This window comes from Littorina saxatilis, linkage group LG8 (assembly GCF_037325665.1).
Source record: "Littorina saxatilis isolate snail1 linkage group LG8, US_GU_Lsax_2.0, whole genome shotgun sequence".
In the NCBI taxonomy this organism is placed as follows: Eukaryota; Metazoa; Mollusca; class Gastropoda; order Littorinimorpha; family Littorinidae; genus Littorina; species Littorina saxatilis.
In genome coordinates this window covers 3,146,646-3,164,706 of record NC_090252.1, presented here as the reverse complement: position 1 = coordinate 3,164,706, position 18,061 = coordinate 3,146,646, and the positions used below count along the sequence as shown (strand labels likewise).

The 18,061-nt window shown below is 45.7% G+C and overlaps 1 protein-coding gene across 8 annotated transcripts in view; it reads left to right on the top strand.

The window, feature by feature from the left end:
• The window catches only part of LOC138972544 (serine/threonine-protein phosphatase 2A 65 kDa regulatory subunit A alpha isoform-like), an 84,768-nt gene that overhangs the window by 10,415 nt on the left and 56,292 nt on the right, over window positions 1-18,061 (top strand). For all 8 annotated transcript variants that reach the window (XR_011457663.1, XM_070345192.1, XM_070345190.1 and 5 more), the window contains exons 4-6: window positions 12,021-12,162; window positions 12,933-13,023; window positions 15,501-15,648. Coding sequence is in view for 7 of the 8 variants with exons in the window: in XM_070345192.1 (XP_070201293.1) it covers window positions 12,021-12,162; window positions 12,933-13,023; window positions 15,501-15,648 (381 nt within the window). In the remaining variant the exon portion in view is untranslated. The remainder of the gene's footprint in view (window positions 1-12,020; window positions 12,163-12,932; window positions 13,024-15,500; window positions 15,649-18,061) is intronic.

The following is an 18,061-nucleotide window of genomic DNA, read 5'->3' as shown; positions in this document are numbered from 1 at the left end:
CTTTCTGTGTGTGTGTGGTGTGTATGTGCACTGTTTGCTGGTGAGTCTCTCTTTCTGTGTGGGTGTGGTGTGTGTGTGCACTGTTTGCTGGTGAGTCTCTCTTTCTGTGTGTGTGTGGTGTGTATGTGCACTGTTTGCTGGTGAGTCTCTCTTTCTGTGTGGGTGTGTGTGTGTGCACTGTTTGCTGGTGAGTCTCTCTTTCTGTGTGTGTGTGGTGTGTATGTGCACTGTTTGCTGGTGAGTCTCTCTTTCTGTGTGGGTATGTGTATGTGCACTGTTTGCTGGGGAGTCTCTCTTTCTGTGTGTGTGGTGTGTATGTGCACTGTTTGCTGGTGAGTCTCTCTTTCTGTGTGGGTGTGTGTATGTGTATGTGCACTGTTTGCTGGCGAGTCTCTCTTTCTGTGGGTGTGGTGTGTATGTGCACTGTTTGCTGGTGAGTCTCTCTTTCTGTGTGGGTGTGTGTGTGTATGTGCACTGTTTGCTGGTGAGTCTCTTTCTGTGTGGGTATGTGTGTGTGCACTGTTTGCTGGTGAGTCTCTCTTTCTGTGTGTGTGTGGTGTGTATGTGCACTGTTTGCTGGTGAGTCTCTCTTTCTGTGTGGGTATGTGTATGTGCACTGTTTGCCGGTGAGTCTCTCTTTCTGTGTGGGTGTGTATGTGTGTATGTGCACTGTTTGCTGGTGAGTCTCTCTGTGTGGGTGTGGTGTGTATGTGCACTGTTTGCTGGTGAGTCTCTCTTTCTGTGTGTGTGTGTGTATGTGCACTGTTTGCTGGTGAGTCTTTCTTTCTGTGTGTGTGTGGTGTGTATGGTGTGTGTGTGCACTGTTTGCTGGTGAGTCTCTCTTTCTGTGTGTGTGTGGTGTGTGTGGTGTGTGTGTGCACTGTTTGATGGTGAGTCTCTCTTTCTGTGTGTGTGTGGTGTGTATGTGCACTGTTTGCTGGTGAGTCTCTCTTTCTGTGTGTGTGTGGTGTGTGTGGTGTGTATACATGTGCACTGTTTGCTGGTGAGTCTCTCTTTCTGTGTGGGTGTGTGTGTGCACTGTTTGCTGGTGAGTCTCTCTTTCTGTGTGGGTGTGTGTGTGTGCACTGTTTGCTGGTGAGTCTCTCTTTCTGTGTGGGTGTGTGTATGTGCACTGTTTGCTGGTGAGTCTCTCTTTCTGTGTGTGTGTGTGTGTGTGTATGTGCACTGTTTGCTGGTGAGTCTCTCTTTCTGTGTGTGTGTGGTGTGTGTGTGCACTGTTTGATGGTGAGTCTCTCTTTCTGTGTGTGTGTGGTGTGTGTGTATGTGCACTGTTTGATGGTGAGTCTCTCTTTCTGTGTGTGTGTGGTGTGTGTGTGCACTGTTTGCTGGTGAGTCTCTCTTTCTGTGTGGGTGTGTGTATGTGCACTGTTTGCTGGTGAGTCTCTCTTTCTGTGTGTGTGTGTGGTGTGTATGTGCACTGTTTGATGGTGAGTCTCTCTTTCTGTGTGTGTGTGGTGTGTATGTGCACTGTTTGATGGTGAGTCTCTCTTTCTGTGTGTGTGTGGTGTGTATGTGCACTGTTTGCTGGTGAGTCTCTCTTTCTGTGTGTGTGTGTGTGTGTGCACTGTTTGCTGGTGAGTCTCTCTTTCTGTGTGTGTGTGTGTGTGTGTGCACTGTTTGCTGGTGAGTCTCTCTTTCTGTGTAGGGGTGTGTGTGTGTGTATGTGCACTGTTTGCTGGTGAGTCTCTCTTTCTGTGTGTGTGTGTGTGTGTGTGTGTGCACTGTTTGCTGGTGAGTCTCTCTTTCTGTGTGTGTGTGGTGTGTATGTGCACTGTTTGCTGGTGAGTCTCTCTTTCTGTGTGTGTGTGTGTGTGTGTATGTGCACTGTTTGCTGGTGAGTCTCTCTTTCTGTGTGTGTGTGGTGTGTATGTGCACTGTTTGCTGGTGAGTCTCTCTTTCTGTGTGGGTGTGTGTGTGTGTATGTGCACTGTTTGCTGGTGAGTCTCTCTTTCTGTGTGTGTGTGTGTGTGTATGTGCACTGTTTGCTGGTGAGTCTCTCTTTCTGTGTAGGGGTGTGTGTGTGTGTATGTGCACTGTTTGCTGGTGAGTCTCTCTTTCTGTGTGGGTGTGTGTGTGTGTATGTGCACTGTTTGCTGGTGAGTCTCTCTTTCTGTGTGGGGCTGTATGTGCATGTGCACTGTTTGCTGGTGAGTCTCTCTTTCTGTGTAGGGGTGTGTGTGTGTGTATGTGCACTGTTTGATGGTGAGTGTCGTTCTGTCCCTGTCCTCTTGCTCTTGTCTGTTCCTACCATTGACCCTATCAGGCGCTGCAACAAAGGTATGACAGTATGTAGTCAATGACCACACTACCATGTTGGTCTCTTGTCTGTTCCTACCATTGACCCTAGCAGGCGCTGCAACAAAGGTATGACAGTATGTACAGGGATGTCGTTAGGCATCGGACATAGACAGATTTAGAGGCTCAAATGTCCGATTCACATTGCCGCATGGCGGTCAGATGTCCTATCGTTTTGAACTGAGCGCTGGCGATAAGAACTCAATTCCTTCGGACAGCGCTATATTCGTTAATGTTCCTTTCAAGATACACATTTTCAAAAAGCGACCAAGCACTCTCGCGTACAGGTGCACTGAAGTTGTGCAATGCGGATCTTGCGTTTGGGTGACACCCGTCTGCAGCACATTCAAGTTAGGAGTATGGGAGACAACTCCAACTGACTTAGTCTTGCGTCTGCTTTTGCTTTCAGTTCGAGACATTTTGACGAAGCGCACTGAGTTAAGGCATCGAAAAATAAAAATAAAGCCTGCCAAAGTTCAACAAAAGCTGAACACGTTTGGCTTTTCAACGGCATCATGTGCTACATTAGGGTCAAAAACAGGGGGTAACACGGCGAGCGTCATTCTTGAAAATGAAACAATTCTGACGTCCTATTTAATTTTCTGAAAGCGGTCAAATGTCCTATTGATGCTGAAGAGCTAGGACATTTGTCCTATAGGTATGAATATGTACATGGGTGCAACTCTGCCGGTTTTTGGTTTCATCGGCTGCCGATGTTTTTGTCCCAGGAGATTTTGGGGGGGGGCATTTTAGTACTACTACTACTACTACTAGTACTACTACTACTACTACCACTACTACTACTACTACTACTACTACTACTACTACTACTACTACTACTACTACTACTACCACTGCTACTACTACTACTACCACTACTACTACCACTGCTACTACTACTACTACTACTACTGCTGCTACTACTACTAGTACTACTACTACTACTACTACTACTACTACTACTACTACCACTACTACCACTACTACTACTACTACTACTACTACTACTACTACTACTACCACTACTACTACCACTACTACTACTACTACTACTACTACTACTACTACTACTACTACTACTACTACTACTACTACTACTACTACTACCACTACTACTACTACTGCTAAGCCTAACCTCTAAACTAAGCCTAACCATTTTAACACTTCCTTCATTTTAAGACCCAATTTTCTCAGAGTTTTGAAAGTCTTAAAAGGTTCCACAGTAGTAACTTGTCATGTATCTGAACCACATGAAGACGCGTGGACAGTCTCAGAGTTTTGAAAGTCTTAAAAGGTTCCACAGTAGTAACTTGTCATGTATCTGAACCACATGAAGACGCGTGGACAGTCGCAGAGTTTCTCTGCCAAGGTCATGATGCTGTGGAGTTTCTCTGCCAAGGTCATGATGCTGTGGAGTTTCTCTGCCAAGGTCATGATGCTGTGGAGTTTCTCTGCCAAGGTCATGATGCTGTGGAGTTTCTCACAAAAAGACCCTGACATTGACCCTGACACAGCTCAGCTTGGGTATCAACATAATGAGACACAAGCACAGGAGACACGCGGTACAAGCTGTATGCAATGACAAGCACAGGAGACACGCGGTACAAGCTGCATGCAATGACAAGCACAGGAGACACGCGGTACAAGCTGCATGCAATGACAAGCACAGGAGACACGCGGTACAAGCTGCATGCAATGACAAGTACAGGAGACACGCGGTACAAGCTGCATGCAATGACAAGCACAGGAGACACGCGGTACAAGCTGCATGCAATGACAAGCACAGGAGACACGCGGTACAAGCTGCATGCAATGACAAGCACAGGAGACACGCAGTACAAGCTGTATGCAATGACAAGTACAGGAGACACGCGGTACAAGCTGCATGCAATGACAAGCACAGGAGACATGCGGTACAAGCTGCATGCAATGACAAGCACAGGAGACACGCGGTACAAGCTGTATGCAATGACAAGCACAGGAGACATGCGGTACAAGCTGCATGCAATGACAAGTACAGGAGACACGCGGTACAAGCTGCATGCAATGACAAGCACAGGAGATACGCGGTACAAGCTGTATGCAATGACAAGCACAGGAGACACGCGGTACAAGCTGCATGCAATGACAAGCACAGGAGACACGCGGTACAAGCTGCATGCAATGACATTGCCGCCAGGCAGAATTAGGATTTTTTTGTTTTGTGCTACTGAGCAATTAATCCTTCTGCAATGGCTGGGTGTAGCTGTGAGTGAATGTGGCAGAACTAGAAATAGAAGTGAGAGTGTTGCTTTCTGGAAAGATAGAGGTAAATTGGCAGTCTATGTTGGTTGTTACCATAGTTACAGAAAAAGAAGGGAGTTTGAAAAAAAGTGATTGCAGTTCAGGATTTTTGTTGTGGTATGATTACTGCTTCACCCCCCAACACACACACACATTCATCATTCACACTTTTTAAAAGAAAAAGCTTCGAGCTAGAGTTAGACAGTAGAAAATGTCTCTTTCTCTGTCATTCTAAATCTTTTAACATTCATTCTCAGAGCAGATTGTGCTGTAGCATTTTGTTTTCATTGCGATTCTCGTTGAGCCACCATATCTGACATCATTCTAAGGCCTAAAAAAAAAATAGGTGTGGTTACGGTAACCCGACCTACCCTATTTTTAGGGGCCGATCCTATAACTTTTTATTACATTTGTCAAAAAAAAAACACACAAAAAAAAAACCGAGTGCAAAAAACGCAATGAAAGCGAAAGCGCCCGTGTCGCACACTTATTTCCCTGTCAAGTAGGTTTAATTTGTACACATTAGAAAAAAAAAAAAAAAAAAAAAAAAGTGATTGCCTACCTACCTACCCTATTTTTTTGGGCTATGTTACCGTAACCACACCTATTTTTTTTTTTTGGCCTAATGCAGTGGTGTTGACTGTTGGTATAGAGCTGTCGGTGTCAGAGCAGACTGTGCTGTAGCATTTAGTTTTCATTGCGATTCTCGTTGAGCCACCATATCTGGCATCATTCTAATGCAGTGGTGTTGGTATAGAGCTGTCGGTGTCAGAGCAGACTGTGCTGTAGCATTTAGTTTTCATTGCGATTCTCGTTGAGCCACCATATCTGGCATCATTCTAATGCAGTGGTGTTGACTGTTGGTATAGAGCTGTCGGTGTCAGAGCAGACTGTGCTGTAGCATTTAGTTTTCATTGCGATTCTCGTTGAGCCACCATATCTGGCATCATTCTAATGCAGTGGTGTTGGTATAGAGCTGTCGGTGTCAGAGCAGACTGTGCTGTAGCATTTAGTTTTCATTGCGATTCTCGTTGAGCCACCATATCTGGCATCATTCTAATGCAGTGGTGTTGACTGTTGGTATAGAGCTGTCGGTGTCAGAGCAGACTGTGCTGTAGCATTTTGTTTTCATTGCGATTCTCGTTGAGCCACCATATCTGGCATCATTCTAATGCAGTGGTGTTGGTATAGAGCTGTCGGTGTCAGAGCAGACTGTGCTGTAGCATTTAGTTTTCATTGCGATTCTCGTTGAGCCACCATATCTGGACACATTCTAATGCAGTGGTGTTGGTATAGAGCTGTCGGTGTCTGACTGTCAGCTGAAAATCCTGGGAGGCACACAAGCTTCCATGGCTTACGTACATTGGCTGAGCTGCAGCTTATTGATTAGATCACACGGCGTCACACAGCGTGACAAGACATGACAGTCACTGGCTACACCCACCGCTCTCATGCGCAGTGCGTCCTGCTGCTGCTAAAGTCTGGGCGTCAAACACTTTTTTCTGGGCGGCCAGGAGGAACAAGACCTTTTTCGCCAGCCGTGCTTCTAGTTTAAAAACAGTGAAACTGTTTGGCGTGAATAGCATCAGGTGTTCTATTGGAGGAATAGCATCAGGTGTTCTATTGGAGGAATAGCATCAGGTGTTCTATTGGAGGAATAGCATCATGTGTTCTATTGGAGGAATAGTATCAGTTTCGTGGCAAGATTGTTTGACTTTGTTTGAAAATAAAAATAGAGGAAACTGGCTTCATTTTGATCTGCTCAGACGGAGACAAATCAAGACCTCCATCTTCAACAGCTGAAAAATAACCATTTTGATCTGCTCAGACGGAGACAAATCAAGACCTCTATCTTCAACAGCTGAAAAATAACCATTTTGATCTACTGAGAGTGAGAGGACAAATCAAGACCTCTATCTTCAACAGCTGAAAAATAACCATTTTGATCTACTGAGAGTGAGAGGACAAATCAAGACCTCTATCTTCAACAGCTGAAAAATAACCATTTTTATCTACTGAGAGTGAGAGGACAAATCAAGACCTCTATCTTCAACAGCTGAAAAATAACCATTTTTATCTACTGAGAGTGAGAGGACAAATCAAGACCTCTATCTTCAACAGCTGAAAAATAACCATTTTGATCTACTGAGAGTAAGAGGACAAATCAAGACCTCAACAGCTGAAAAATAACCATTTTTATCTACTGAGAGTGAGAGGACAAATCAAGACCTCTATCTTCAACAGCTGAAAAATAACCATTTTGATCTACTGAGAGTGAGAGGACAAATCAAGACCTCTATCTTCAACAGCTGAAAAATAACCATTTTTATCTACTGAGAGTGAGAGGACAAATCAAGACCTCTATCTTCAACAGCTGAAAAATAACCATTTTTATCTACTGAGAGTGAGAGGACAAATCAAGACCTCTATCTTCAACAGCTGCTGATGTTGGTTTAGAGAGAAGTGCTCAAGCTCAGTTTTGTCTGGGGAAGAATACCTTGAACAGTATAGCTGAGGTGCGGACTGTATCATGACATTTAACAATATAGCTGAGGTGCGGACTGTATCATGACATTTAACAGTATAGCTGAGGTACAGACTGTATCGTGACATTTATTAGATTTAACTGTATAGCTGAGGTACGGACTGTATCGTGACATTTAACAGTATAGCTGACTGTATCGTGACATTTAACAGTATAGCTGAGGTACGGACTGTATCATGACATTTAACAGTATAGCTGTGGTACGGACTGTATCGTGACATTTAACAGTATAGCTGTGGTACGGACTGTATCGTGACATTTAACAGTATAGCTGAGGTACGGACTGTATCGTGACATTTAACTGTACAGCTGAGGTACGGACTGTATCGTGACATTTAACAGTATAGCTGAGGTGCGGACTGTATCGTGACATTAACAGTATAGCTGATGTGCGGACTGTATCGTGACATTTAACAGTATAGCTGAGGTGCGGACTGTATCGGTGGCATTGTGAGCCGTGTGGCTAGGCTTGATGATGGCAGGTGCCCAGCATGTGGGAGTGGCAGGCATGGAGAGTACCCAGCGTGTGGGAGTGGCAGGCATGGAGAGTACCCAGTGTGTGGGTGGTATGGAGAGTGCCCAGGGTGTGGTAGGAGACCCGACGGGACAGGCCACTGTGGCGCCGCTCTACGTTCCTGGCTGTATCGTCCACATAGACCTGGCCGTGCTGTCCTCGCTCTACGCTTGCCATCAAAATGTGCTTCCGTGCAATGGGAATTTCAGCCAAGAATATCAGGGTCAAGTTTGGTTAGACTGGAATAAAACTCTCTGTTCAGAGCCTGATACTCATCCAAAATCCTCACAGAAAAATGTTGGCAGAGCTTCCTCACCCACTTTGACTCGTGCGAAATCCTCACAGAACGATCTGGACAAAGTGTCGTCACCCACTTTGACTCGTGCGAAATCCTCATTGAACGATCTTGACAAAGTTTCCTCCCCCAGTTTGACTCGTGCGAAATCGTCCAAGAACAATCTTGGCAGAGTTTTGTCACCCACTTTGACTCGTGCGAAATCGTCACAGAACAATCTTGGCAAAGTATTATCACCCACTTTGACTCGTGCGAAATCGTCACAGAACAATCTTGGCAAAGTTTCCTCACCCACTTTGACTCGTGCGAAATCGTCTCAGAGCAATCTTGACAAAGTATTATCACCCACTTTGACTCGTGCGAGATCCTCACAGAGCAATCTTGGCAAAGTTTCATCACCCACTTTGACTGGTGCGAGAAGACAGCAGAGGTCGCCTTCTGTGCGTAGTTCCAGTTGTGAAGCTAAGTTTTGGATGGACTGCGATCTGAATTCCTTGCTAAGTTCTCTGTCCTTGGACCAAACCCTTCTGCTGTCCATGGCGCCGCTCTTAGTAAGTGGGGGGAGGGGGGGCAGTTTTTGTTGTTGTTACAGTGTTGTTGCCAGCCTAAGAAGACAATAGGTCATTTGGACCTCCCTAAAAAAATACAATAGGTCCAAATGTCCTGGCTTTAAAAAAAACACACAATAGGTCCAAATGTCCTGGCTTTAAAAAAACCACACAATAGGTCCAAATTGTACCGCCAAGGTGTTTTGGCTTGAGTCTGTTTGAAATTGAACGCTGCTAGTGTTTTCTGCCCTTCAACGGGCTTTAATTTCTTTTTCGGCGGCATGTTTATCGATCAGCGATCGACCCAAAAAAATCGTCTAACAGAGCAGCGTCCCTTTGGCTGGATCGGGTCGACCTATTTACCGGAAACTGCAAAAATAGCGAAACAATTATTAGATTACATGTGTTTACAACTTTTTTGCAAGTTTGTTTGCACCTTTGTTTCAATTGTTTTTTTACAACTTTGTTGCAAGTTTTAGCAACTTTTTTGTGGCAACATTTTCAGGCCATTCGCGTTTTTCCCTATCCTTCTTATTCTGAACCTGTTTCAAGTCCTTTGGCATTGCTTTGGTGTCGCTTCCTAGTTTTAATTGTTCATAAACTTTGCGAGGAGAAAGAGCCTGACATTCCTGGCCTACCCTTTCCAAAACAGTGCCCGATGTGCAAATGTAGGGATCCTGCCTGATCTTCGCATTACCATGCCGTAGTATTATTATATTGATGAACTTTTCGCTGTTTGCGCCGTTTTCGGTAAATAGGTACACCGGCTGGATCGGGTATTTCCGTAAACGCAGCCTCGAGTGTCAATGATGACAAACACGGACTCGGCACCGAGTGCATTTTCACTCGTAGCGAACATGAGCATTTCGATCGGGGTTTGTTTTCCGACTTTGCAACTCCCATTCCATTCATTGCAGACCTTGTCCGCCTTGTACGAATATGTATCGGTCAGTTGACCACCAAAACGTAAAAACTATCGGTCCATCGACCGGACAAGGCTAGGTCCAATGTGTCAAATCAGAAAGGAATGCGTCAGAGACCGAAGACCGAGGCCTGGCAACAACACTGCTCTTAGTCTTACCCATTCTCTTTCTGCTCATGCTCAGGTAGTGAGGTACTGACCACTGAGTGTGACCACTGAGTGTGACCACTGAGTGTGACTACTGAGTGTGACTACTGAGTGTGACCACTGAGTGTGACTACTGAGTGTGACTACTGAGTGTGACTACTGAGTGTGACCACTGAGTGTGACTACTGAGTGTGACCACTGAGTGTGACCACTGAGTGTGACTACTGAGTGTGACTACTGAGTGTGACTACTGAGTGTGACCACTGAGTGTGACTACTGAGTGTGACTACTGAGTGTGACTACTGAGTGTGACCACTGAGTGTGACTACTGAGTGTGACCACTGAGTGTGACTACTGAGTGTGACTACTGAGTGTGACTACTGAGTGTGACTACTGAGTGTGACTACTGAGTGTGACTACTGAGTGTGACTACTGAGTGTGACTACTGAGTGTGACCACTGAGTGTGACTACTGAGTGTGACTACTGAGTGTGACTACTGAGTGTGACCACTGAGTGTGACCACTGAGTGTGACCACTGAGTGTGACTACTGAGTGTGACCACTGAGTGTGCCCACTGAGTGTGCCCACTGAGTGTGACCACTGAGTGTGACCACTGAGTGTGCCCACTGAGTGTGCCCACTGAGTGTGACCACTGAGTGTGACCACTGAGTGTGACCACTAAGTGTGACCACTGAGTGTGACCACTGAGTGTGACTACTGAGTGTGACCACTGAGTGTGACCACTGAGTGTGACCACTGAGTGTGACCACTGAGTGTGACCACTGAGTGTGACCACTGAGTGTGACCACTGAGTGTGACTACTGAGTGTGACCACTGAGTGTGCCCACTGAGTGTGCCCACTGAGTGTGACCACTGAGTGTGACCACTGAGTGTGACCACTGAGTGTGACCACTGAGTGTGACCACTGAGTGTGACCACTGAGTGTGACCACTGAGTGTGACCACTGAGTGTGACCACTGAGTGTGACCACTGAGTGTGACCACTGAGTGTGACCACTGAGTGTGACCACTGAGTGTGACCACTGAGTGTGACTACTGAGTGTGACTAGTCACTGAGTGTGACTACTGAGTGTGACTACTGAGTGTGACCACTGAGTGTGACTACTGAGTGTGACCACTGAGTGTGACCACTGAGTGTGACCACTGAGTCACTACTCTTGTTCTGTCCTTTTTGTACCCTGCAGTGAGTGTAAAAGTTGAAAGTTCACATTGACAAGAGGTCACTGTATGTAGCATGGATGAGATTCTTCCGCCAATTGGCCGCCCAAAAGTTCGTTCCCAGGACCATTTTTCTGAATCGTCTAAATCCGTTGAGAAAAAATGGGGGGGGGGGGGGGGGGTAGAGTAGTTGTTGTGGTTCCATTGGATTCGATCTGTAAAGTCCTACCTACAATCCTAAAGTCGATTTTCCAGATCAAATCTCCGATAAGATAATAACAACATAACCTCCGTATCGAAGGAAGTGGACCTTCGACCCGAATATGAACTTTCCATTTGGGACTAAGTTTCCCTTTCACCGAGTGTCTTCATTCCGAAAATTCATAAACGGGCTGATTCAGCTGTTGGCTTTAGCCTGCTTAACAAAGATGGCGTCGGTGAGAACATTGACGGAAAGCGAACATGTTTTGGCGTCGGAGATCGACCAGGGTGTGAAGAATAAGTGGGTTCCGAAATGGCAGGAAGAAATCGTCACGTCTGAACTACGCGGGAGAAAACTGTCACTCCGACTTGGATATTCTATTAAAAAGTTGACTGTTCCGGGAAAGACTAGATGCACGTGGTGGAGTTTTGATCTCAGCTACAAATCCAAAGGGAAGACCACGCTGAAAGTCCAGTTCTTTTATCAATACCTCACGAGTACCATTGGTCATTGTGCAAGTAAATTGTGCCGTTTCTAAAATTTGTGAAAATTCCTGAGCTAAAGTTACTTGAATTTTGCACATATGACTGACAAAATGTTGTATGCTTCTACTGCTCGGACTCATTTCCAAGTCTTTTTTTATGGTCAAAGTGTCAAAAATCTTCAGCTTCGGCCCCCAGACCCCCGGCCCCGCCAAATAATTTCCTCCCAAAACACTTTTAGGGAATCTCATCTCTGATGTAGATGTCAGAGGTCACTGTGTTACAGCCACCCCTGGAAAGCCTGGTCACAGTGGCAGAGACACTGTATGTTGATATGAGACTGAGAGGTCACTGTATGTTGATGTGAGGGGTCACTGTATGTTGATGTGAGGGGTCACTGTATGTTGATGTGAGAGGTCACTGTATGTTAATGTGAGAGATCACTATGTTAATGTGAGAGGTCACTGTATGTTGATGTGAGAGGTCACTGTATGTTGATGTGAGAGATCACTGTATGTTTTGAGAGATCACTGTATGTTAATGTGAGAGATCACTGTATGTTAATGTGAGAGGTTACTGTGTTACAGCCACCCCTGGAGAGCCTGGCGACGGTGGAGGAGACAGTGGTGAGGGACAAGGCTGTGGATTCCTTGAGGAACATCGCCGCTCAGCACAGTCAGGCCGACCTGGAGAACCACTTTGTGCCCCTCGTCAAGCGCCTGGCCGGGGGTGAGGGGGGGGGGGGGGGTGTTAGTGTGTGAGGAACATCGCCGCTCATCACAGTCAGGCCGACCTGGAGAACCACTTTGTTCACCTCGTCAAGGGGAAGGGGGTGTTAGTGTGCGTGTGTGGGTGAGACCTGAAGAACCACTTTGTTCACCTCGTCAAGGGGAAGGGGGTGTTAGTGTGCGTGTGTGGGTGAGACCTGAAGAACCACTTTGTTCACCTCGTCAAGGGGAAGGGGGTGTTAGTGTGCATGTGTGGGTGAGACCTGAAGAACCACTTTGTGCCCCTCGTTAAGCGTCAGGCCGACCTGGAGAACCTCTTTGTTCACCTCGTCAAGGGGAAGGGGGCGTTAGTGTGCGTGTGTGGGTGAGACCTGAAGAACCACTTTGTGCCCCTCGTTAAGCGTCGGGCCGACCTGGAGAACCTCTTTGTTCACCTCGTCAAGGGGAAGGGGGCGTTAGTGTGCATGTGTGGGTGAGACCTGAAGAACCACTTTGTGCCCCTCGTTAAGCGTCAGGTCGACCTGGAGAACCACTTTGTTCACCTCGTCAAGGGGAAGGGTTTGTTAGTGTGCATGGGGGGGGGGGGGGGGGGGGGGGGGGGGAGGAGACCTGAAGAACCACTTGTTTATTTATGCTTTGAGCTTCAACACACACACACATGTTATACCTTTGATAAGCTGGATCGGTAAATGGGATTTCCCTTTAACCAGATTTTTAAAAAAAAGTAGATTTGAAGATTTTTTCTACAACTGTGACTGTTTTTGTTGCCAGGCGATTGGTTCACCTCTAGAACGTCAGCCTGCGGTCTGTTCGCATGCTGCTACCCGCGCGTGTCAACCAACGTCAAGGCCGAGCTACGCCAGTGAGTCTTCTCTTTTCTCCTTCTTTCACCCCACCCCCACCCCGTTGACATGAACCTTCTGTTGAATCAGTCAAATGTCCCACCCCCACCCCGTTGACATGAACCTTCTGTTGAATCAGTCAAATGTCCCACCCCCACCCCGTTGACATGAACCTTCTGTTGAATCAGTCAAATGTCCTACATCTTACATGTTAGACATGAACCTTGTGTTGAATCAGTCAAATGTCCTACATCTTACATGTTAGACATGAACCTTGTGTTGAACCAATCAAATGTCCTACATCTTACATGTTAGACATGAACCTTGTGTTGAATCAGTCAAATGTCCTACATCTTACATGTTAGACATGAACCTTGTGTTGAATCAGTCAAATGTCCTACATCTTACATGTTAGACATGAACCTTGTGTTGAATCAGTCAAATGTCCTACATCTTACATGTTAGACATGAACCTTGTGTTGAATCAGTCAAATGTCCTACATCTTACATGTTAGACATGAACCTTGTGTTGAACCAATCAAATGTCCTACATCTTACATGTTAGACATGAACCTTGTGTTGAACCAATCAAATGTCCTACATCTTACATGTTAGACATGAACCTTGTGTTGAATCAGTCAAATGTCCCACATCTTACATGTTAGACATGAACCTTGTGTTGAACCAATCAAATGTCCTACATCTTACATGTTAGACATGAACCTTCTGTTGAACCAATCAAATGTCCTACATCTTACATGTTAGACATGAACCTTGTGTTGAACCAATCAAATGTCCTACATCTTACATGTTAGACATGAACCTTGTGTTGAATCAGTCAAATGTCCTACATCTTACATGTTAGACATGAACCTTGTGTTGAATCAGTCAAATGTCCTACATCTTACATGTTAGACATGAACCTTGTGTTGAATCAGTCAAATGTCCTACATCTTACATGTTAGACATGAACCTTGTGTTGAACCAATCAAATGTCCTACATCTTACATGTTAGACATGAACCTTGTGTTGAACCAATCAAATGTCCTACATCTTACATGTTAGACATGAACCTTGTGTTGAACCAATCAAATGTCCTACATCTTACATGTTAGACATGAACCTTGTGTTGAACCAATCAAATGTCCTACATCTTACATGTTAGACATGAACCTTCTGTTGAATCAGTCAAATGTCCTACATCTTACATGTTAGACATGAACCTTCTGTTGAACCAATCAAATGTCCTACATCTTACATGTTAGACATGAACCTTGTGTTGAACCAATCAAATGTCCTACATCTTACATGTTAGACATGAACCTTGTGTTGAACCAATCAAATGTCCTACATCTTACATGTTAGACATGAACCTTGTGTTGAACCAATCAAATGTCCTACATCTTACATGTTAGACATGAACCTTGTGTTGAACCAATCAAATGTCCCACATCTTACATGTTAGACATGAACCTTGTGTTGAATCAGTCAAATGTCCTACATCTTACATGTTAGACATGAACCTTCTGTTGAATCAGTCAAATGTCCTACATCTTACATGTTAGACATGAACCTTGTGTTGAATCAGTCAAATGTCCTACATCTTACATGTTAGACATGAACCTTCTGTTGAATCAGTCAAATGTCCTACATCTTACATGTTAGACATGAACCTTGTGTTGAATCAGTCAAATGTCCTACATCTTACATGTTAGACATGAACCTTGTGTTGAACCAATCAAATGTCCCACATCTTACATGTTAGACATGAACCTTGTGTTGAACCAGTCAAATGTCCTACATCTTACATGTTAGACATGAACCTTGTGTTGAACCAATCAAATGTCCCACATCTTACATGTTAGACATGAACCTTGTGTTGAACCAGTCAAATGTCCTACATCTTACATGTTAGACATGAACCTTGTGTTGAACCAGTCAAATGTCCTACATCTTACATGTTAGACATGAACCTTCTGTTGAACCAGTCAAATGTCCTACATCTTACATGTTAGACATGAACCTTCTGTTGAATCAGTCAAATGTCCTACATCTTACATGTTAGACATGAACCTTGTGTTGAATCAGTCAAATGTCCTACATCTTACATGTTAGACATGAACCTTCTGTTGAATCAGTCAAATGTCCTACATCTTACATGTTAGACATGAACCTTCTGTTGAATCAGTCAAATGTCCTACATCTTACATGTTAGACATGAACCTTGTGTTGAACCAATCAAATGTCCTACATCTTACATGTTAGACATGAACCTTGTGTTGAACCAATCAAATGTCCTACATCTTACATGTTAGACATGAACCTTGTGTTGAACCAATCAAATGTCCTACATCTTACATGTTAGACATGAACCTTGTGTTGAACCAATCAAATGTCCTACATCTTACATGTTAGACATGAACCTTGTGTTGAACCAATCAAATGTCCCACATCTTACATGTTAGATAAATTATAGCTGTGTCTCTGTGTCCGTCAGACATTTCCGCAACCTGTGTGGCGACGACACGCCCATGGTGCGCCGAGCGGCAGCGGGGAAGCTGGGGGAGTTTGCCAAGGCTGTGGAGCCGGAGTACCTCAAGTCTGACCTCATCCCCCTTTTCACCGTCCTCGCTCAGGATGAACAGGTGGGTATGGGGGCAAACATAGGTGTGGTGTAGTGTGGGGGGAAAACAGGTGGGTATGGGGGCAAACACAGGTGTGGTGTAGTGTGGGGGGAAAACAGGTGGGTATGGGGGCAAACACAGGTGTGGTGTAGTGTGGGGGGAAAACAGGTGGGTATGGGGGCAAACACAGGTGTGATGTAGTGTTGGGGGAAAACAGGTGGGTATGGGGGCAAACACAGGTGTGGTGTAGTGTTGGGGGAAAACAGGTGGGTATGGGGGCAAACACAGGTGTGGTGTAGTGTGGGGGGAAAACAGGTGGGTATGGGGGCAAACACAGGTGTGGTGTAGTGTGGGGGGAAAACAGGTGGGTATGGGGGCAAACACAGGTGTGGTGTAGTGTTGGGGGAAAACAGGTGGGTATGGGGGCAAACACAGGTGTGGTGTAGTGTGGGGGGAAAACAGGTGGGTATGGGAGCAAACACAGGTGTGGTGTAGTGTTGGGGGAAAACAGGTGGGTATGGGGGCAAACACAGGTGTGATGTAGTGTGGGGGGAAAACAGGTGGGTATGGGGGCAAACACAGGTGTGGTGTAGTGTTGGGGGAAAACAGGTGGGTATGGGGGCAAACACAGGTGTGGTGTAGTGTTGGGGGAAAACAGGTGGGTATGGGGGCAAACACAGGTGTGGTGTAGTGTTGGGGGAAAACAGGTGGGTATGGGGGCAAACACAGGTGTGGTGTAGTGTTGGGGGAAAACAGGTGGGTATGGGGGCAAACACAGGTGTGGTGTAGTGTTGGGGGAAAACAGGTGGGTATGGGGGCAAACACAGGTGTGATGTAGTGTGGGGGGAAAACAGGTGGGTATGGGGGCAAACACAGGTGTGGTGTAGTGTTGGGGGAAAACAGGTGGGTATGGGGGCAAACACAGGTGTGGTGTAGTGTTGGAGGAAAACAGGTGGGTATGGGGGCAAACACAGGTGTGATATAGTGTTGGGGGAAAACAGGTGGGTATGGGGGCAAACACAGGTGTGGTGTAGTGTTGGGGGAAAACAGGTGGGTATGGGGGCAAACACAGGTGTGATGTAGTGTTGGGGGAAAACAGGTGGGTATGGGGGCAAACACAGGTGTGGTGTAGTGTTGGGGGAAAACAGGTGGGTATGGGGGCAAACACAGGTGTGGTGTAGTGTTGGGGGAAAACAGGTGGGTATGGGGGCAAACACAGGTGTGGTGTAGTGTGGGGGGAAAACAGGTGGGTATGGGGGCAAACACAGGTGTGATGTAGTGTTGGAGGAAAACAGGTGGGTATGGGGGCAAACACAGGTGTGATGTAGTGTTGGGGGAAAACAGGTGGGTATGGGGGCAAACACAGGTGTGGTGTAGTGTGGGGGGTAAACAGGTGGGTTTGGGAGCAAACACAGGTGTGATATAGTGTTGGGGGAAAACAGGTGGGTATGGGAGCAAACACAGGTGTGGTGTAGTGTGGGGGGAAAACAGGTGGTGTTGGGGTGGGGACAAACCGGTGTTGTGTTGTGAGGTGTGGGCTTTACGTTTTGGCTTGTCTCTTTGTGACTGTCATTGGGTTAGACTACAAGGCATGGCTTTTCCCTGGGCTTGGACCCTCTAACCTTTTTATCTGGGATGGACCTGCCCAGCTGGGTGGGACCCAAGCAAAAACCTCAACAGAAAACTGGCAAACCTTTAACAGAAACTTACAAACTTTAACAGAAAACTTGCAAAACTAAAAAGAAGTGTAAGGTTGCAGTTCTTGTGTGTGTGTTGTTTTGTTCTGTGCTAGTGCTTTGAGTTGTTTTTGTGGAGGAGGGGGCTTAAAGGTTTGTGCTTTTGTTGAGGATGGGGCTTAAAGGTGGTTTTTGTTTTGAGGAGGGGGCTTTAAGGTTTGAGGTTTTGTTGAGGAGGGGGCTTTAAGGTTTGTGGTTTTGTTGAGGAGGGGGCTTTAAGGTTTGTGGTTTTGTTGAGGAGGGGGCTTTAAGGTTTGTGGTTTTGTTGAGGAGGGGGCTTTAAGGTTTGTGGTTTTGTGGAGGAAGGGGCTGGAAGGTTTGTGGTTTTGTTGAGGAGGGGGCTTTAAGGTTTGTGGTTTTGTTGAGGAGGGGGCTTTAAGGTTTGTGGTTTTGTTGAGGAGGGGGCTTTAAGGTTTGTGGTTTTGTTGAGGAAGGGGCTGGAAGGTTTGTGGTTGTGCAGGGGTTTGGGGGATGTCTGGGTTCTTTGCTTATCTTCTGTTTTGTTTTCATTAAAATTGTGTACCATACTACCATCGTAATCTTTTTTCTTTCATGTGGAAATTCATGTGTCTTTTTCTATCTTCTTTTTGGATTGATTGCTCAATGTATACTTTGATTCAGATATATTTTGTCAATAGTTTATTTCTCTTGTAAGTTGTCACTTTTTGTTTTCATTGTGTTTTGTTTTCTTTGTGCTT